At 42.6% G+C, this 21,771-nt stretch overlaps 1 protein-coding gene across 6 annotated transcripts in view; it reads right to left on the bottom strand.

Annotated features, from left to right (window-relative positions):
* The window catches only part of LGMN (legumain), a 135,411-nt gene that overhangs the window by 40,783 nt on the left and 72,857 nt on the right, over positions 1–21,771 (bottom strand). For all 6 annotated transcript variants that reach the window (XM_085626495.1, XM_085626496.1, XM_085626498.1 and 3 more), the window contains 5 exons: positions 20,028–20,125; positions 12,718–12,799; positions 3,778–3,863; positions 2,406–2,481; positions 139–201 (listed from right to left, as the gene is read on the bottom strand). In XM_085626495.1, coding sequence (XP_085482621.1) covers positions 139–201; positions 2,406–2,481; positions 3,778–3,863; positions 12,718–12,799; positions 20,028–20,125 — 405 coding nt within the window. The remainder of the gene's footprint in view (positions 1–138; positions 202–2,405; positions 2,482–3,777; positions 3,864–12,717; positions 12,800–20,027; positions 20,126–21,771) is intronic.

The raw sequence follows: 21,771 nt of genomic DNA, 5'->3' as shown, positions 1-21,771 counted from the left end.
GCTTTGCTCTAGAGCTGGCTACGCCCCCCTCAGGGTCTTTTTTAAACATATTTTCGACCAAAAACCTTGGAGGGCTCCCCCTACCCCGTAAATCCTAAAAAGTAAGTAGTGTTGCCAAAAAACATTCCTTTTTTTTACCTTTTTGTATTTTTTCTGTTGGTACATATAATAAATGGTGGCGTTCAGATCTTCCTCTTGGAGCTAAAAAATAAACACAAAGAAAACAAATGAGCTCAAAAAGACTGACAGCTAATGCCATTCACTGCAGACTGCACAACAGAAAAAGAAACATCAATAACACATGTAAACTAAACATTTACTAGCCTTGCCTATTGCCCCTTGCCAAGTTATCAGGCTTGTTCCCCAAAGCTGGAAAAATAGCAGATAGTCTTTGACTGGAGCCAAACCCTGGATGTTTAAAAGTAACAAGCTTCAGTTGCCTTTTAACAACAAGGTGATGGAAGGAATGCTTGACAACCTTAGCCACTGGCGATCGCTTAGCTGACCTTCCCGTCCATTCTTTTTTACCCACTATGCTACTCTAAAGACCAGCCATATGCAAATCATCAGTCTAGGGTTGCCCTTTGTACTCCCCTAGGGGACCTTGCCTGGCAGAACTAAGACTGATTTGCATATGCAGCACGAATGAGTGCCAATGGTTACGATTAATTCAAACGTTCCTTCTATCATTTGTATTGTTGCAGTAGCTGCCTTAAGTGGGACGGGAATGCCCAGACGTGGGTCCTGTGCTCACTGTGCCACGGGATTAGAGATATACAGCACTGAAGAGGCCTCACTTGGTCAAAACCTACCTGGATTGTTTTTGTTCCCACATGGCAGGGACCTGACATGGCAGTTTGGGATAGCCTGTTCCTTTTTAATAAGGGCCAAGACTGGTTTGTATATGGCTGGTCTCTGTATAGATTGGTATAGTGGGCAAAAAAATCGATGCAGGATGAAATTAATTTCAAGCATTCCATCTATCAACTTTTTTGTTTGTTGGAGTTGTCATTTATTGCAGTTCTGGGTCCCTGTGACAGATTTAGAACTTAAAACCATATAGATCTTGGGACACAGATTCCTTTTTTTTATTTTACATGTCGGTACTCTGCAGCCAAAGGCTCTCATTACACATTTAGAGCAAATCCCCATTCTGTCGGTAGTGTGAGTACTCAACATTGGGAATTGCACTGGAACACCTGAACATGAGTTTCTATAGGGACCTGCTGTGCCTGTGAAAAGCAAGCAGATATGATCAAGGGAAATCATGAATGAGGTGAAAAGGTGGAATTTGGTCCACAAAAATATTACAATGGTAAAAACCTAAGATGGTGCAGTAAAACCTCACCCAGTAATTACGTCCTCCATGGTAATAGTAACCCTGGGTGTGGTATTACAGCATCAGTTTTCCCGCACAGCTTTTAATGAATACCAAAGTGTGATGGAAGGAAGATGTCTGTTTTTTGTGGGGCAACGGGAAAAATATATGGATAAGCAAATCAAAGTAATCCAAAATGTTTTTATATTTCAAAGAGTAATCTGATTATTGTTCATTACTTTTCAAGACAGCAATCCTCCAATGAACTCTTCTGCTTAGTGAAATAACTGAATCACAAGCTAAAATGACCAAATTAGGAGTACAGAGGTGCAGTTGCCTACAAGAGGACCCACAGAGGTCAACCACCTAAGGACTGACCTCAACTATCCACAGCAGTTGTGATCCCAGCCAGCCCCCGTCTAGCATGTGGCTAGAGGTAAAAAAAGGGCCTGGATCACACAACCCCTTTCTTTCTCATTCTAAATAGGAAACAAGACTCAAAACATGTAGGCTGATAAGGAGTGGGGAATTCTTGTACAACCGTTAAAGGGAGGGGGTAAAGCCTTTCTCACGGTATGTGATATACACAAAATGTGCAATCTCTCTTATACGACCCAGTATCAACATTTTAGGAATGGCCTAATGTGCCCTAGATGTATCTCCACAAACATTGCAGTATTCTTCTGGATATTACGTAGTTTTCAAAGAAACTCATTTATTGACGAAAATATTAGACTTTGCATACAAAAAATACATAGCATTCAAATTTTTCAATCATTTCTGCAAGCTTGTAAATACAGTAACCACATAGAAATAAAAATACCGATAGAATTCCGGAAATTCAGACAGTGGCAGCAAATAGTAAGCCATGTGTGAGAAGGGTGTAGGCAAGTGGTGACTTTCAGATAGATATTTGTGACAAATTGAGGACGAGGTATTGTGAACACCAACAAACTTTTTGTCAGATGTTCCTTCCGAATGGAGAACATATCTGAGGTCTTTAAAACTCTCTTGCCTCCAGATCCATGCTTCCACGCTGTCTCTTATTTTACCAATCGTGAAAGCTGCGCCCCATGGCCATACTCACATCATCACTGGGAAAGGCCAAGATGCCCGGAGCTCCATGGTCAGTGAAGTAGATAAAGACGTGATCGTCGGGACCGCTGCAAGAAGAGAGATGGAGTACGTTTTACATTAAGCAGATGTAACAGATGGGTTCACAAAAAATAACCTAATAATTTCAAAACATTTTGTAACCACGCATCTCTGATCTTAGTGGGCTCACAAATTTGAGTTTGCGAGCTTTCAAGCCAAATTATGTTTTTCAAGATGCTTTCATTGCAAGCTACATAGCCTCTGGTAGGCATGGGATTTTGCCCAACGCTAAGTGTACTGCTGACACTATCAGGGGTTTTGTGAGAGACCGAGGCAGTATGAAAACACTGTATGCTCCCCCATGTATGTAGAGCCATGTGAATCAATCCTGCAATGGAACTAATGGACCTTCAAGTTTTAATGTGACACAACACACTTCACTGCACATACCCATCACAAGTGCATCTTTACTGTCCATTGCATGACCCACAGAGCCATGGATGTTATCACAAGCCCAAAACTGAACATTATAAATACATGAACTGTCATATTCTACATCTTGCACTAAGCGTCTTAATGGTATAACAGCCAGGTAAAACATGCACTGTACAACGAAATTGTTTGATAGGATAAAAGCAGTAATTTTATCCGTGTTGGGGATACAATACACCATACACCAATAGGAGGGTGCCTTCGGTATGAAATGATGGCCTTTCTTGGTCTCTAAACTTGATCATTACTGAAATATATGACCATCAACCTTGGAAACTAGTGTAAGGATGAGTGAAACGGTGAAACGTTTTCTGGATGTAATAGGTATATTTTTTTGAGAAAAGTGTGAAAATAAATTGCCTATTACACTATACAAATTTGTTGGGGGTGTACTGCAAGTAACTTGTCCTCTAAAAAACAAATATTTCCCTAGGAGAAGCAAAACATAAAACTTAGTAGCAATGCAAGTTACCATTGCATTTCTACATTCAGAAATGTCCACGTCAAATTTAAAGTGTGTAAACCGATACACAGGAAATAGTCCTGTGAATCTGTGGCAGCTTCTCAGGAGTTCATCAAGAATCCCTAAGCCTGGAATTTACTCAAACATTTGCATAGGCCTACAGCTTCATAATCAAGCACCAGCAATGTTTGCTCACTTAATCTCAGTTTTTCTACAACAACAGCTCCAAAAGTATAAGACTGTACTAATATGCTACTGATGTTTCTTGCAGGTGCACACACCACACAGCACCATTGTGCCTATGAAGTCAGCATGGCTGCATATGTATATGATCTCCGATGAGAGTGAGCGAAGCATACAAACATGAAAGCGTACACATGCAAAGACAAAGGCGGAAGTGATATATTACCTCTTCAAAACTTTACCAGATCCTTTGCCCTTCACTGCTTCGGCATCACCTCTCAGAACAGCCAAGAAAGTTTTAGGGGTAACTTCCTAGAGAACCAAAAAAAGAGGCCATGTTCTAATATTTAGTGGGAAACAATTATTATAAGGCCCTTCTTTGAGAAACAGACTCAGTCTAGGAATGACAAGTAAAGTGTGTATGGGGAACTGGAGGAGGGGTATTTGAAAGGGGTCATATACAACAGAATACATGCAGCAGCTGTGTCTTTAATCTGCCCATGTTTATGTCTGGATTGTCTCGCCATCTTCATGCTTTCTTAAGAAAAGAAATCATAATAAAAATACATACATATACATGAATAAATATAGGGGCTTTTGGTCATCCTGCTTCGTCCATTGATTTGTTCCGCTATCATTCTCTGCTTTCATTTATGTTTTTATTATAAGGCTTTTTTCATTATGTTTTCATTTTTTTTTTTTAAATACAACTTCCTTTTGAAAACATAAGCAGACCACCTTTAGACATTAGACTGTCTCTGTTTTATTACTGTAGGAAAGTTCCCCTTTTTGACATGGTCACCCCCATTTTTTGCCTGCTATTTGACGCAATTTTGCCTGAAGTGCACTGGGTTCCTGCTAACCAGGTCCCCAGTGATAGTACTCTTTCCCTAAAGCGATGTAACTGTTCAATGGTACCACAACTCGAAAGACCTTTAGTACCTCTGTAAGTCCTTAGTAAATGGTACCCCTGTTACCCAGGGCATGGGTACTAGAGAGGGTTCTTACGGGCTGCAACATGCATTGTGCCACCCTAAGGGACCCACCACCAAACTCATGCAGACTGTCATTGCAGACTCCGTGAAATGGTGCAAACAAATGTGAAAACTCGACATGGAACACACCCTGTGTACTATGCCTGCAGACATTGCACGCAATACATGTAAGTCAGCCCTACAGCAGGCCTTGTAGCCCTAAATCAGGGTGCATTATATTACATGTGAGGACGCATCTGCATCAGCAGATGTGCCCCTGCGTGATCTGGTTCAATTACTAGATAGTAAGAGTGAACAGGGAAGCCATCTTAAGCATATGTACTGGTCATTACGAGTTCCCCCGCTATATTATTATTAATTAACATTTATAGAGCACCTGGCTACCCTTAGGCATCCCCGCGCTGAGATAGGTAATGCACAAACACGAGAGGTGGCCTCATTGAGGCAGTCTCTGGAAGAGCCACGTTTTCAGCTGTTTCCGGAAGGATAGATGGTTGACAGTTGCACGCAGCTGAGCCGGAAGAGTATTCCATAATTTAGCCGCGTTATAAGAGAACGTACGACCCCCTGATCATGCTCTCTTGATTTTAGGTACCGCTACCAGAAACTGGTTGGCTGAACGGAGACATCTTGTTGGACGGTAGAAAGTTATAAGAGAGTGATTTATCTTGGGACCTGTCCCCCAAAGGATTTTATGTGCTATGCACAAGGCTTTGAAACTAATTCGTTCTGAAACTGGCAGCCAGTGGAGTTTTCTCAAGACTGGCTTGACGGAGTGGCGGTAGGGGGTGTGATAAAGCAGCCTGGCTGCACAATTGTGCACCACCTGCAGTTTCCCTATTGAGGCCTTTGTGGTACCTAAGTGTGTGCTGGTACCGGTAGTAAAGGGAGGATTTTCCACAGCATTCTAATGATGCCAAAGCAGGATGCCGCTAACTTGACTGCCTGGCTCTTGAAGTTGAGGGATTTGTCTTGCCAGACGCCTAAACTTTTTATCTGACCTTTGGGGGTTGGAGCTGGCCCAAGACATTTCAGCCAGTTTAATCCCACTGGTTCCATTGGAGTACCTGGATGGTTATCTAAGATCATTAACTCCGTCTTGTCTCCGTTAAGTTTGAGACAAGACTGATCCATCCAGGTAGCTACCGCTTCCATACAAGCTTCAAGATTAATTGGTGTATTCTTTGCATGTTTTAGTGCTACAACCAATTGTGTATGATCTGCTTAAGTGATGATTTGGATCCCGTAAGGAAGAACTAATTCAGCCAGGGGTTTAAGATAAATATTGAATAAGGTAGGGCTCAATGATGACCCCTGGGGGTCTCCGCACGTAAGTGGCAAACTTTTGGAAGTGAAGTTCCCCTCGAACACCTGATATACTATATCTTTCAGGAAAGATTCAATCCAAGTTAGGACTTTGCCTGAGAATCCCACCCTTCTGAGCCTGTCAAACAAGATATTATAATGGGCAGTATCGAATGCGGAGCTCAGGTCGAGTAATATAACCGCTACTGTCCCTCCCTGATCAAGAATTTTCCTGGATTCTTCCACAGCTGCTAACAAGGCTGTCTCTGTCCCATGGTTTGGTCTAAATCCTGTCTGAGTAGTATGCAAGAGGGAGTGGTTCTCTAGATGCCCTAAGAAAAGTTTGCTTACATATTTCTCGAGAATTTTGCTGTTCCCAGGGAGCAAAGAGACAGGACGATAGTTACTCCAAATCTCTGGCTCAAGATTGGGCTTTTTCAAAAGGGCCCTCATCATGGCATGTTTCCATGCCCGGGGTACCTGCCCGCTAGATAGCGAACAGTTTAATACCTCTAGCAGAGCTGGAAGAATGATTTCTTCTACTTTGTGAAGCTTTAAAAGTGGAGCCGGGTCTAAAGGGGAACCAGATTTGACCTGCACAAAGAGTTGTGATAGTGTGGCCAGATCCAGGGTAGGAAAGTCTTCTAGACGTTGGGTCGTATCATATGGGGTATCTATTTCCTGCCCCCCCCCCTTGTTTGTGCTTGTGCTTTGGGAAAACGAGTTGTAGATGACTAGAATTTTTTTGTTAAAAAAATCCGCTAGTTCATCACATCTAGTCTGTGCCGAAACTGATGACAAATCCGGCCCGTGCACCTAGTGAGTGTTTTTGTAATTTAGAATATTTCTCTAGGTGTATTCGCTGCCGCTGTTATTTTCTCCTCAAAAAACGGGCTTGAGTTTTTTTTATTTCTGATTGATATATTTGAATAGCTTCTCTATTTTTGTTTTTTTGCCATCATTAGAGTTCTTCCTCAATGCTCTCTCTAATTTCTTGCATTTTTGTTTAAGTTCTCTTAAATTAGGCGAGTACCCTGGCGTCTGTTTTCCTGCTGCTTATCCTGAATCCATGTGTATGGGACCGTAGCATCCAACGAGGCACTAATCCATTGATTGTCGTTCTCTGATGCTATCATGGTATTAACCTCATTCCCTGGTTTGGTGTTTAAGAACGACTCTGCCCAGACCTCTGGCGAGAGTTTTGCCCAAAGGCGGGCCTATTTCTTGCAGGTTTGTTTCCCTGCCGTCTGATATGGGGTGTTCCAGGTTATGGGTATTAGAAAGTGATCAGACCATGGGATCGAACGGGGCTTCCTGTGCAGAGCTGTATGTCATTTGAAAAGACTGGGTCAAGAATATGGCCCTTTTCATGTGTGGGGCTAGACACTTTTTGTAATAGTTGAAAGGCCAATAAATTGTGTGTGAGGTCTGCTGCCTCCGCTTTGAGAGGCTTTTCTAGGTGTAGATTCAGATCTCCTAGTACTGTCAGATTGGGAGATGTACTTGCCGATCTGGCAGCGGCATCTGTTAATGATTTAAAAAACTGTCCATATGGGCCCGGGGGACGATAGACCAAGATCTCTGTGAGGGTAAGAGTGGCGGCAAATAAAATCGCAAATGCCATACTTTCACAGTCTGCTATGATCCCCGGCTCTATGCGTTCCCTCAGATAGTCTTTTAAAATAATGGCGATACCTCCTCCTTTTTTCAATTTCCTATCTTGTCTGAAGATGTAATACCCTGGGATTAGTGCTTGAATCACATCAGGCTCTGAGTCCTTATGAAGCCATGTTTCTGTTATAAACATCACTTCCGACTGTTCATCCCTCAATAAGATATTAATTTCCCCCACATGTTTCGGGAGGGATCTACAGTTGAGGAGGAGCATCTTTCGTTCTCTCGGTCATTCTGGTGTAGTGTGATAGTGTAATTTTTGCAGGGTTAAATGACAAGTGAGAACACGATGCAGGGCCTTTCATCATGCTCATGGCATGAGTACATTCATATCTCAATGGGATTCGTAAACTGTATAATCGAGAGGCTGAATACTTTCCGATATCGGTGGCCAAGAGCCAGGGTTTCTGGCCCCTTGTCCCGGTCGGGGATATCTGTTTTAAATAGCTGCCCTTCCCTTCTGCTTCCTGCCTATGCCCCGCCTCCACTAGCCACCTCCCTCGACACAACAGACTTCCGTGGTGGACCAGGGATTTGGCGAGGTTGAGCCTTAACGGTAATGTGCGCTAGTGCCCTCAAATGCTCAGTGCAATCTCAACTTTTTAAAAAAGCTTTAAGAACAGTTTAAAACAAATTAAAAGCTCCCCCCAATTTCAATTCCCAAACTGCAACGTGCTCTTGATTCAATCGCTTCCGTATCTCATCTGATGCTTACTTATCTCAGCGCGCCCGCGCTTGCATCTGTTCTAAATAGCCGCCCTTCCCTTCTGCTTCCTGCCTAGGCCACGCCGCCTCTAGCCGCCTCCCTCCACACAACAGACTTCCGTGGTGGACCGGGGATTTGGTGAGGTGGAGCCTTAACGGTAAAGTGCGCAAGAGCCCCGCAAATGCCAGTTCAATCTCAGCTTTTTTTTTAAAAACGTTAAGAATAGTTTAAAACAAGTTAAAATCTCCCCCCAATTTCAATTCCCAAAATGCAACGTGCTCTTGATTCAAATGCTTCTGTGTCTCATCCGATGCTTACTTATCTCCTACTTACATGATGGCTTTACTGAAACCTGTGGTGTTTGGTATCAAAGATCTTGTCTTAATATAGCCATATGGATGCCAGTAGTGGATTTATCAAAAGGAGCACCCAGGTGAAAACTTACCAGCCTCTTAGTGTGCTGGCTGACTGGTATCGTCCAGCCTGTCACCACAGACATGTTTCTGACCCCCTACAGTTGGAAGTCCACGCTCTCCGAGGCCAGAAACAATGCCTGCTCACAGAGGAAGGTGTTTACACCTACTCTAGCTGGATGGCTAGTGAATCTGCATATATCTTTTTCTTTTCAACATAACAATGCCAGGGACTTCAAAGCCCCTGCTGCCTTTGTTATACAACCCCGGCTTCCCCCAGCCCTGGAGATGCCACCTCCTGCCCTGAGGCCCATTTGGCACCAGGACATGCGGGAAATTAGCTATGCATGTAGGTGTGTTTCACCACCAGGGTCACACCCCTAAGGTGCCTGAAGAAGGGTTCCGCCATTTTTATTTTAGTGGGATTAGATACTCTGGGACAGGGTTATGCCCACTACCAACAGAAAGTGGTCATATAGAGAGGTAATGGTAAGCGGCCCATTGGCTTCTACCTTTCACTCCACTTAACGCCCTTAAATTGAGTATTTAGGTGACCCCCTGATGCCATTATTTCAGATTCGTCGGACTACAGAAGAAGGGCAAAGAAGAGCCAAAGAAGCGAGAACTGTGGACTACCTGTGGACTTTTTGCACCAAATCCTGCCTGCTTGCTCCTGCCCTGACATTCGCTTAGAACCCGACTCGTCCTGCAGCTGTGCAATCCCCAAACGTCTCGGAGGGCTGCCAGCACTAAACCGACTAGCCTGCATCTATCTTGAAGTGGAAGAGCCACTTCCCTGCAATCTGCAGGCACCGACAGCAACTTTCTGTTCACTGTTCTGCTGCCCACTGGCTCTGCTGACATATAAGCAACCCAGGAGGGGTCACTGTGCCTCAGAGGGTTAGAACCGTCTCCCCCTCCCCTAACAGTGGAGATGCCAGGACCCCCAGGAGCCGCACTGCACCGATACCCAGGGTACCGGACCCCCTGCAGCAACCAAAGCTTGTTTGAAATCCAATCCAGACTTTAACCCCTCAAAGACCAGCATTGCAGAAGCCAGCGCAGAGAGTGGCCCATCTGTCCTGTTTTGTTCCCCTGTTATGGTGTGACAGAGAGCCGCGAGTGCCTTTGACACACGGGAACAGTCGACCAAAAACCCTCCTAACCCGAGCTCCCCAGCCAAGGTGCACGAACACCGACTGTGCCCCCTTGCTCCCAAGACCCTGACGAAATGAGCTCCACAGGACCCTCACAACTGAGTTCACAGGCTTGCCCAGCCCAAACTTACTGGTTTTGACAATTATTGTTCTTTTGGTAGACAGATCTGTGAAAAACCCTGCATAACGTTGTAAGATTAACCTAATGAGTGAATTCTTGAACTAGCCAACTGTGTAGACATACCTATTTGAACCCAAAGGCTTAAATTAGGAAACAGAGTTGTCAAGATGAGAAAGGAAAAATATGTCCATATAAAATGTCAGGCATTCCCATATTTCTCACTCTGATAAACTTAGGTCATGTGAGCTAGTGTCCACCAGAAAGAGGAAAGAACACACTGCTTAATAGTAAATCTCTTGTCGGGGCATGCGAGAGGCAAATTTAAACTTTGAAAGAACCTCCAGACTACACTTTACACGATGCGCTGGTCTTCTGGAACCGTTCTCAAACTCAGGTCACCAGTTAAGCCTTCTTCTACATGCACTTGGAATGGGAGATCCCTTCTACATGCAATCCCTCCATTCTGCCCTACCGAATAGGTACTGGAGCGGTACTTTGTGACCCTCTAAACTCCCTATCACTTGTAGCATGGACCAATTTTATGGGTCTTTATGTATTTTCATATTTGAACTGCTCTCTGGCCTGCTTGGCATGCACCACATTAGATGTGGACCCAGTTACTGACCCTAGCTACAGGCCCTTTGATGCCCATCAACAAACGCAGGTTATTCAGTGAATCCAAATCCATATCACTATTTATATGTTATTGCCCGGATCTGCTAGCAATATTGGCTTTTAATTACCCTCCCCACAATTATGAGCCTGAGCTGCAGGTGATGGATCATAATGAGGGGAGGGTAATTCATTGTCCTTAAGACTATTAGCACTCTCCCTAGCTGTATATTTTGGACACTGATGCGACAAACGGCTCTTGTCCACTGGCACATCGGCCCAGCTCTGGACTTCTTTCATCATAAGCTAGTGCTGGCCTCTCTGATGTTCTGCAACATACACTCCCCTCCCTTCATTAAAGGGGGGTGTAAGACTCACCAACCATCGAACAGTATTTATTTTTCAATGGTGCTAGGGATTTTCAATGGGTTCTAGGGCCTATATTTCCTTTTAATGATGTAAGGAGAAAAGACGTCACAGCATGACAGATCGGCTTATAATGAAAGAAATCCTGAGCTTAACTGCTGCAGTATTGGAGAGAAGCCGCTTGTTCCCTTGTGGGTCCTGAAAAAAAACGTAAGACAGACTTTTGGCCAGGGAGCGGTCAGTAATGTTCCTTTTGCAGGCTTGTAGCAGTAGCTGCAGCCCTCAATGGGAGTATTCCGATTTGCTTGCCAACTCCCAATATCCCATCCTGGGTGCTCATAAGAGCTAACCAACACTAGCCCACATGAGAGTGCAAAGATCATCTCTGGTTCTGATATTCAAAAGAGTATTCCCTTCAAAAGTACCACGCTTATGGAGTTTTAACATCTCACAGTCCTGCATTTCTCCTACTCCTTTTCCTACTTAGTCATTTTAACCAGAACCGGTGTGCATCTTTCAACTTGAGAAGCCAGTTATATTGCTCAAATAGAACAGCTGGGTAATTGCTGCACTGTGGCAAACATAGTGGACTAACAGCATTTTGATGTCTTTAAGAGCCAATTGCTGTGTTATGCGGGTTACAAAGATGATACAGACTCAAATACCACCTAGCTATTGTGTTCAAAACGTACATGCATTTTTTTGTTTAAATTGTGCTTGATTTTTGTTCTATAGACATTCTGTGCAGGACTCAAAGTGCATTAAGAGTTGAAACCGAAAGAAATTTTGTGCTAATTTTCTTATTCAAGATTCCTTGCCTCTGTTGAATTGAGAGTAATAAAATTGAAAAATATCAGAAACAGGCTTAAATTAAATAAAACCTGATATAATTATACACTAATTTAAAACTATATAGTCAAAATAATAATTCTCAATAGACAGAACATTTTCAATTCAGATTCTGTGATGAGACAAAAACAAAGGTTCTTAAAAAAATGTTAAGCCCTAAATAAAGTGTTTAAGCAATGTACACACATTTTTAAAAAACATATGTTTAAAGCAAGTCAATTTTGATGATACAACACATTACAGCTTTTCGCTGGAAAGTTCTAACTGGCATAACGATAGCGTGCCAAAATGTGAAAGGAGATACGAGCTATAACTGAAGGGAAGAGTGTGGGATGTGGAGGAAGAGTGCCAAAAAAGAAATGGGGGTGGGTGCAGATGAAACTGGTATGGAGGTGATCCGGTCATCGCCCCTATTAATATGAATCTCATTTGCTTGTGAACTTTAGGGAAAGGGGAGATAGCGGTGTGGTTAAAGGGGTTCAAAAATGGTTCCCCCATGCAAAGCAACACACTTTTTTGGTAGGCAGAAGGGAAACTTCATTAAGGAGCAGCCTGCAATAGCGTGAGATCACAAATGGGGGTTCCCTCCTTAAAGACAACAGTTCAAGCAATTAACAATTCAAGCAGAAATATTTTAAAATATAGCCATTTAAATATAACAATATAATTTCATGCTTCAGCTATTTTCATTCATACCTGAGCAAAACACTGATAATTGCATATTCTGGATGGGCCACATGTTCCCAAGTGATTTTACAAAAATGAATGCATTTGACATTCGCAACATGAGGGATGCAAAGCAAATTACTTCATTTCTATTATTCCCACCACAAAGAGACAGCACATCAACAAAAATATACATGTGTTTGGCGAAAACCACTACATGGAATTGTGCTCCAACACTGCTTGTAAGCCCTAACAGGGGTACCCATCATCAGTGAGAGGCAGAATATTCCACAAAAACCTACCTCGTTAGTGTAGTCTTTTGGAACTCCAGCATACACATCTGTACCATTGGGCCTGTTGATTATTATGCCCTTGGTGGGATTTCTAAAAAAGTAAAAACAAAATGTTCATTACTACAATTTAATATCTCCAAGCCAGAGTCTGTAAGTTCGGAGTTAAAAGAAATAGATCTGCAGACAAATATCCATGAATAAAAATCTGATTTATGACACTTGTCAGTTGGACCACATCTGCTGCCATTTGCCCATTCATCCAAAATGTCTCAGCTGGAGTAGAGGGACTGACTCCTCCTTACCTGCGCCTCATCAACAGTAATGGATATACTAGAGTGTCCATGTTGAAGACTTGAGGCAAGACGGGTCCTGAGGCTTGGTTCCCGGAAGGTGAGAGGCATTCAAAAAAAGTTTCTGCCTGGGGTAACCGAGAAAGGAATGCTGAAGTCCTGACAGCACGCATATGACAATGGCATGAAAGGGTAGCATTGGCTGTTTATTTCGGAAAGTTTAGAGGCTCCAAAGAAACCACTTTATGGTCTGCTCATTGGACAAACTCAAATAAGAAGTTGGTGGTGAACGCCTCGGTTCTCAAAGGGTAAGACTCCTACCTTTTCTGCGAGAAGCTATGTGTCTTAAGAGGCAATTCCTCCAGAGACAAATTCTCCCTCCAGTGTATGCGAGTTCAATTCCTAAGCCACTTGAATGTCCAGATACTGCTGAACAGAGTTACTAGCAGAATCCATTAGCAGCTGCCAATAAACCACCAGCATTCGGTGGGTGCAGCAGATAAACACCTACATGACACTTTTATTAGTGTGCTCCATATTGCTGGAAGACGTTCACAGTGCAAAGGAAAAGACCTGATCATCAGTACATCCTTCTCATACCTCTAGCTCACGCTCTACTGGCGAGACTGATGCCTACAAATTTAGCATCATGGAGTAGGAAAGAGTATATGGAGAGGGATGCCAGCTACAGATACATCATGGATTTTTCTAGTTAGATAGTTTACTATTTATGGTGTACAATGCCAGCTGCCCAGCTTCAATGCACAGATGAATAACAACCAGAAACAAATAATAACATTAGTTACAGAATAAAATCAAAACAGATCCTTGAAAGGGCAACTAAACATTAGTAATCAAATAAGAGTAAAGAAGAAACTGAAGACATGGATTACTTCACAGAGGCACAATTCGGTTCAAAACCTCCACATACAGAAACATTCAACAGAAAGAAAGGAAAAGCTGAGTCAACATTCAAATTCAACTTTAATTTTTTGTGTTAATAAAGCAACCCAGATGTTGTTCTTCCCTGAGATTTTTTTGTAACTGTGTTGCAAAGACCTGTACCTGCTACCTTTAGAGAGGGGCCTTCAAATTTAGTCAGGTGCCTGTTTGAACATGGATTTTGTGCCTAGTTGTTCAAAGCCTCTCCAACGAGGTACAGAGAGCTGTGCATGATTTGTTGTTCCATAATATCCAGAGAAAATCAGCCCTTTTACAAGATACCCTGTGGCTTTCTTTACGGTGTAAATCGTACAGAACGGCCATATTTGGCACTTTTGCAGTATTTGTATGTTTTGGAAAGACCCCTTTACGCACCTATGAAATACTGTAGCCTGCACAATAACACCAAGTAAACTAATGGTTGTTGATGGGTAATGGTCAGTAGTAAACATATTTTGCAAGTGTAAATGGGTGAAATGCAAACAAAAATGTGTGCCAAAATTCACCATGGTAGAATACCTTGCACTGCATCATTGGGAATGCTGATGTACGGCACAAGGAGACTGAATCACAAGCTGTAACTAACTGCAGGCTCTAGGAGCAGAGTGCTCTTTGGCTGAGAAGACCACTTTCAATGATCATTATGGAAGGAGGCCTGCAGTAAGGAGGAGTTCAATCATCATCATCTGCTTCAAGGTGGTCAAAAAGTACATAGAATTCAGTGGTTGATCTGCGACAAGACGATTCAGCAAAAGAGGGCCATCATGTAAGGCGGAACCATATTGTACTAGAGTTAGGATTTGGTCGGGTTCCAAGCATCATAGACACTACCTGCGTTGCTCACATACTGCAATCTGACCTGTTCGTGAAAGGCATTTTTTAAAGCCTTCTCGGCATGAGTGGATGCAGAAAGAGAAAGTTAGCAGGTCACTGCTTAGCACCTCTATAAGGTGAAATTAGAATTAAGCACTATACAAGTGAACTTGCATAGACAAAGAACATCCAACCCCATCCTGAAAAAATAAAATTTGTTTGTGCGGAACCATATTGTACTACAGTTAGGATTTGGTCGGGTTCCAAGCATCATAGACACTACCTGCGTTGCTCACATACTGCAATCTGACCTGTTCGTGAAAGGCATTTTTTAAAGCCTTCTCGGCATGAGTGGATGCAGAAAGAGAAAGTTAGCAGGTCACTGCTTAGCACCTCTATAAGGTGAAATTAGAATTAAGCACTATACAAGTGAACTTGCATAGACAAAGAACATCCAACCCCATCCTGAAAAAATAAAATTTGTTTGTGGACAACTCAGCAGATTTTTTAGGTCAAGGGAGAGTCCGGATAATGGCACAGACAAGGCTGTGCATATAACTGGAAATCTTTATTTATCTGTAACTTATTTGGCAGAACTGCACCACTTCCCAGGTGGCAAAGGACATTCTAAGTGTTAAAAGCAAATTGCTGAAGAGACAAGCTGGTGAAACTAAGACATAATGAAATACACATTGGTTAATAGCAAGCTGAATGAAAAACAAGGCAAAATAGTCATGGCGCCAAGTCCAGAAAAAAACATTTAAGTGTGTAAAAAAAGACATTCCTGACAGAGCAGAAATAGAAAGGTATGTCAAATAAACAAGGAGAGTCAAAAGTAACATGAAAAAGAAACTGTATGAAGATAATCCATTTAACATTTTTAGTGTGAACAAGAGAGCAAGAAGGAGAAGGAACAATTGGATCGAACAACAACAAAAGAAGTAAAAAGTAGGAAGTAAAAAAAAAAAAGGATAAGCAATAACCCAAAATAGTTGGAGATGAGAAAGAGAAGCAGATGAGGACAGTTTCATGGTCATACCAAACTACAGGCGTGGACACAGGGGGAAAAGAACACTATGAATAACAGCTGTGGCGCAGATGAAGCATTGTTATACGATACACATGTGTTTTCATTCTTATTCTGTTCAATAAAGATATTTAAAAAAAAAAAAAAAATGAACAACAGCTGTGACTAATACATTTTCTTTGAGACAGGCATTCATAAGGTTGAGGTCATCAATGTGGTGCCATGCAATCAGAAAATGTTAACGGATCATCTTTTGCACACCCTATGCAGGTGTGGAAGTTAGAAGCATACTCCCCAAGTCCCTGGAACTTGGTTCTTCTTTGTCTGAGTTGAAAACTTCCTATATTAGAAGAACAACCTCATCCCATCCTCCCAGCAAACTAAGGACCAATATCTAATGGCTCACTCCTAGGTAAACATTTTACTCAGCTTTTCAAGTCTACTGAGGACATTAACTTGATGCCAGACCAACAATGTGTATTCAAAGCAGGTGGAGGCACAGAGTTAGCCCCGTACCCATATGGGATGGCCTAAAATTGACAGTGGATAGAAAGTAAGTGCGAGTAACCGCCCAATTGCTTCTGGACTAATCAGCAGCATTTAATATTTAAAACTGTCCACCAGCCCACAATACTAACAAAGATTCCATCCTTCCGGAATACTTGCAAATGCTTTAAAACAGATAGCTGCACTATAAAGACAGACAAAGCTTGGAGCATGTACCAGCCATTCACTTCTGCCTCAACATTAAAGATGATGACTAAGATTTGTAGAGCGCACAGATGCTCCGAGGATTGTCCCGGTGCTGGACGTTTAAGGTAACACTTACAACAGAACAAAGAGACATGTTTCAGCCTCTTCTTTTATTTTATTTTTCCAACAAACTTTATTGGGGACTTCAGCCTCTTCCTAAAGATCTGTTTAGAACCTGCAAGACGGAGGTCTAGGGGAAGTTTATTCCACGCAGAAGGACCCAGAAAAGAAAAGGAACGACCAACTGTCCTTGATTGATAGATCCTTGGAACCGGCCCCACAGCCATATTAGATGACCGGAGTTTCCTAGCAGGATGGTGAAAGTGAATTCCGGTGACCAGATATCTAGGGCCTATCTGATGCAAGACTTTATGAGTAGGAACTAGAGTCTTACACATAATGCGTTTTCTCACAGGTAGCCAATGCAAAGCGCAGAGATGAGGGGAAACCTGGACTCTGCTACATTCTCAACTACCTGGAGCCTTTGAATTACTAAATCCAGAAGACCGAGGTACAGGACATTGGCATAATCCAGTCAGGTTTGTGATAAGGGCCTGAATCAAGGTTTTCTTGGCTGTTGCAGACACAAGAAACAAAAACGTTTTTATCATGCGGAGGAGACTGAAACAGGTCCCTACCACGGATCTAACTTGAGGCAAGAAGGAGAGCTGATTTTCAAACCTGAACCATAAGTTCCTAACATCATCCGTTTGAGGGAGTGGAGGGGTGGCTCACACAGGCCAGCAAGACACCCAGTCAGGAGACTGGTACAAGCCAAAGAAGAGAATTTCCGTCGTATCAGCACACAACAGCTGGTTATGGTGCATCCATGACAACATTGCAGTCAGGCATAGCTCGATTAAATCCAGGGCGAGATCTTCGCCTTTAGTAAAAGGAGAAGAGCAGCTGAGTGTCCTCCGTGTACAAGATTATCTTGGCTCCAAAGTATTCAGCTAAATAGGCGGGGGGTAAGCTAGATATTATACAAAGTGGGTTGAAGGGCAGATTCTTGTAGGACCCCCTACTGTTATGGCTTTGGTTCCTGATGAAAAGGAAGAGGTACAGACCTCTTGACTGCGGCTCCCTAGAAACGATTCCATCCAACTCAGAGTAGAGCCTTTCACTCCAATCATCTGAAGACGATGAAGAACGACTGAGGAACTGTATCAAAGGCCGCTGATAGATCCAACTAAATCAGCACAGCCTTGCCGCCTATATCCAGTGTACATTTATTATTCTCAGATATCTCAAGGAGAGCAGTTTCAGTACTCCAGATCGGCCTGAAGGCCGATTGACTGAGTCGTAGGAGATCATTAGACTTCAGACAGCAAGAGTGCTGTTGGTTCAAAAATTTCTGCAATAGCTTTGACATTGCCAGGAGCAGAGAAATAGGCCAATAATTGGCCAACACTCTAAGGTCTGCAGAAGGTTTCTTCAGTAGGGGGAAGAATGTTTGTTTGTTTCTAAGCATAGGGGACCACCGCCATGGCTAAGGAGTCAGTAAGCAGTTTGTTCACAAATGGGTTAATCATTAAGGCATCCCTCATGGGTTCATCATATATTGTCTCATATTTAATTTCTAACTAACCCCCTTTGTAGACCAATCATACCTGCTATAACTATGCAGATGCTGCACAAATCAGTCTAAAACTGGATAACCTAGAAGACCTCTACTAGCCAAGATGCCTCGTTGCCTTAAATACATGGCTAATGAGTAGCTACTTAAAGCTCAACACAGTAAAGGCCGGGAACATGACCTGTGGACAATGGCACAAACACTAGCCTTCCATCATGTGGCCCGAGGAAACTGATGCCCCTCCAACTACATCAAGAGAGGTAAGAAACCTAAGGGTGACCATGAATTCAGACCAATTCTGGATACCACATTTTAAGATGGTTCCAGAGTGCCCTCTACACAATGAAAACACAGCAATGCATCTTCCCGTACCTTGCATACCAACAAAAGCTACAATCTATACTCACATTTATAATCTCCAAGCTCGACCAAACCAAAAGTTTAAGTCTCAGCACCACCGGTTCATCATACACAAAATACAACTGATCCAAAAAGCTGTCCCAAGATTCCGTCTCTGCCTCTGCACCAGAGGCTGCATGATGCCAGTCCTGCAAATACTTCACTGGCAAGACATGCAATGTTCAAGGCACATTACATTGTCCATAGATCATCCCAAGGAAAAGGACCACTATACATAAAAATTCAATTCAAGCAATACAAACAAAGCAGGACACTATGCTCCAGACTTGCACCATGGATCATCATACCGCCTTACGACAAGAATTCCATAGGAGGGACTACTTTCTCAAAACAAGTCGCCATGCTCTGGAACTCACTACCAGCCAAGATTCTTAGCAGGCAAGAGCACTTCAAGTTCAGAGGAGCGGGGAAAACATGGCTGTTCCAAGATAACTATACCATCCCATGCCCGGGATAGAACTAGAAACAATAATCGCTCCATCAAGGAAAGATAGACTAGCACACTTTTCTTATGTTCACAACCACTCTAACGACTTTATATGTCTAGGTAAGCTATGAAGGGCTGCTCTGAGTCTAGCCTGGATATTATACAGTAATGTAAATTCATACATAAACCACAAGCCCGCTATACTACTACTACTATAACACTCAGCGGTCGGGCAGACAACTGTAGTTCAAACAGACTGAATACCTATTCCTTTGTACTGCGTGGTTTCCTTATAGTCATATAAAAAAGAACTGCTACATTTATCATGACTATATATCATGCCAATAGCAACAAATCATACATTGTCATTTAACAAGAATAGAATAACTAAGATATATCACAATCTTCTGGCCACAGGAGGACTCTAATTTAGTCTACCACTGCAGGTTCCAATTAACCACATACTTACAACCACTTCTTCACTTCTCACAATGACTTCATATTAAAGATGACTGTAAGGAAGTCCATTCCAGCAAAAGATTTGAAAATCTCACCTCCAAAGTTTGGCTGTTCAGCACCATAAACAAATGTTTCAGAATAGACCACCCCAGGCAGTCATTATCTTAGTGAACTGTGATCATAAGAAATATCATCAAGGGATATGAAGTGCTGACCGAAGCTGCCAGCTTATGAAAAACAGACTGTGCATCCGTCTCTCAGACTTCTTCACCTTTCACACCACTAAGCACTGTGTCCAGTAACATGATCAAAGCACCTCAGTGGTCCTCATGCATGACAGGGAAACACTTCTCCCATAGGATCAAAACAAAAACAACACCAAACTACAGACAGTACACAGTACATTGTGCTACTCATGGCAGCAAGTGCTTAAGCTTTCCACTAAGGAGTAGCAAGCTCAATGTAAATGTTATAATACAATACTATGCAATCAAGTTTGTCAGGTACACATACATCCTTAAGAGTTAGACAGCCCATGAGACAATGCAGTTCTGACACAGAGAAGGAAAGGGTTTAGTGGAGGAGGGTACCAAATGGCATTATGCTACTTACTCTTCATTGTTTGCTATGTCATCGTACATCATCACGATGATCTGCTCATCAGGGACACCATTTCTATGGACAATCTGATAGGCGTGGCATGCATCAGCCTGCAGAATACAAGAGTTCATTTGATTAGTACTTTTATTTAATTCAGTGCTTGCATTTAGCCTCACCGATGAGGTGCACATGACAAGCACCTATTTAAAATAAAAAGGCATCATAGTAATGTCTTGTTTCTTTACACAATGCTTCGAAATACTACTTTCTAAGTTTTGTTCCACTGTGAGCAGGAAATGCTATGATAGTATCACCAAGGATGAAGGCACTTATTTTAACCATCCCTTATGAATGGCACAACCATACACATAATAAAAAATCAACTCTTAACAGTTAGATTATCTCTTCAATGAAAAAACATGACACTAGATGTCTACCTTGACTTCTGTCATCGTGAAATCCCTTAACGATGTGGAATGGGTGACTATATTCCAAAAGCGCAAGATCATCCAAATGGTAGCAAGGATGTATACAAAGGTGAAAAAGTAACATAAAAATCAGTACAAGGGAACGAGCGGCCGATGGGCACAAACTATAGGCCCTTGTGAAGAGGAGTAGATAACACAAGGACTGTCGAGAGAACAGTACAAGGAATTTGGACAAAATCTAGGTAATACTGGGGCTGTGGCTAGCACTGGATGAAGCAAGGGATGTAAACAAAACTGTGCAGCACAGCGGCTGTGGACAGGGCTAGATATCAGGCAGGCTTTTACACAACTTGGATATCAGGACCTCACTGGACCTGATCCATACAACTTAAGTCAACCCAATCTTGGGGTGGCTAAGAGGTGTTGGATAACAGATGACACAAAAGGGACTAATACTGCTCAGTAGGTATGGAGACACAATACTATGAATCACCAGGGCACCAAACTGGGGAGCAGGTCCATAAGTAAGACAGAGTGCCACAGGTGAAGAATAGAGGAGAGAACCCAAGGACTGAGACTTGAGCAAAGCCCATCAGGAGAGGAGCAGGATGTGAATTAATAAAACATCAGAAGCACTGTGAAAAATCAGCAGAAGAGATAGGATGAGAACAAAGTCAAGAAGGTGCAAGGAATCTCGACGAAGAGTGGCCAGGATGTAGTTGTTTACTGAGTCCTCTAAATTATGTCTCATCTGCAGTAACATCTCTGCCTCTGCAGCAGCATCCCTATATGCATCAGCACAGCCCAAGCCTGCTCCTATAATAGCTGACAATGTCAGATATTCTCTTTGAGCGCACTTATCACCAGAAGGTCTCAAGGCGCTTGCAACGAAAAACAGCAATAACAGACAGCGACCTGAAACTGATGGAATGTTTACTGAGGAAAAGGCCAGGTTTTCAGCTTTTTACGAAAGCATTTGTGGTCCACTATGGACAAGAGGTGAGATGGTAGTTTATTCCATAGCAAGGGGGCCAGGTAAGAAAAGGAGCGGCCACCATTACGGGACATACGAATGAGAGGCTGAACAAGGTATGCTTTAGTACCGGACCTTAACGATCTTCCTGGTATGTAACATTGTACTTTTTTTGCTAGGTAATTAGGGCCAGTATTATACATTATCTTGTGTGTAAGACTTAGAATTTTAAAATGGCTTCTTTGTCACACTGGAAGCCAGTGAAGGGTTTTGAGATTTGGGGCAGAAGGGGATCTAGGGGGGAGATAAAGAACATGTTTGGCCGCGGTATTCTGAAGAATCTGACGTTTGGAAA

This window comes from Triturus cristatus, chromosome 9 (assembly GCF_964204655.1).
Source record: "Triturus cristatus chromosome 9, aTriCri1.1, whole genome shotgun sequence".
Classification (NCBI taxonomy): domain Eukaryota; kingdom Metazoa; phylum Chordata; class Amphibia; order Caudata; family Salamandridae; genus Triturus; species Triturus cristatus.
The sequence above is the reverse complement of the archived record's forward strand: the minus strand, read 5'-3'. Positions and strand labels throughout refer to the sequence as shown.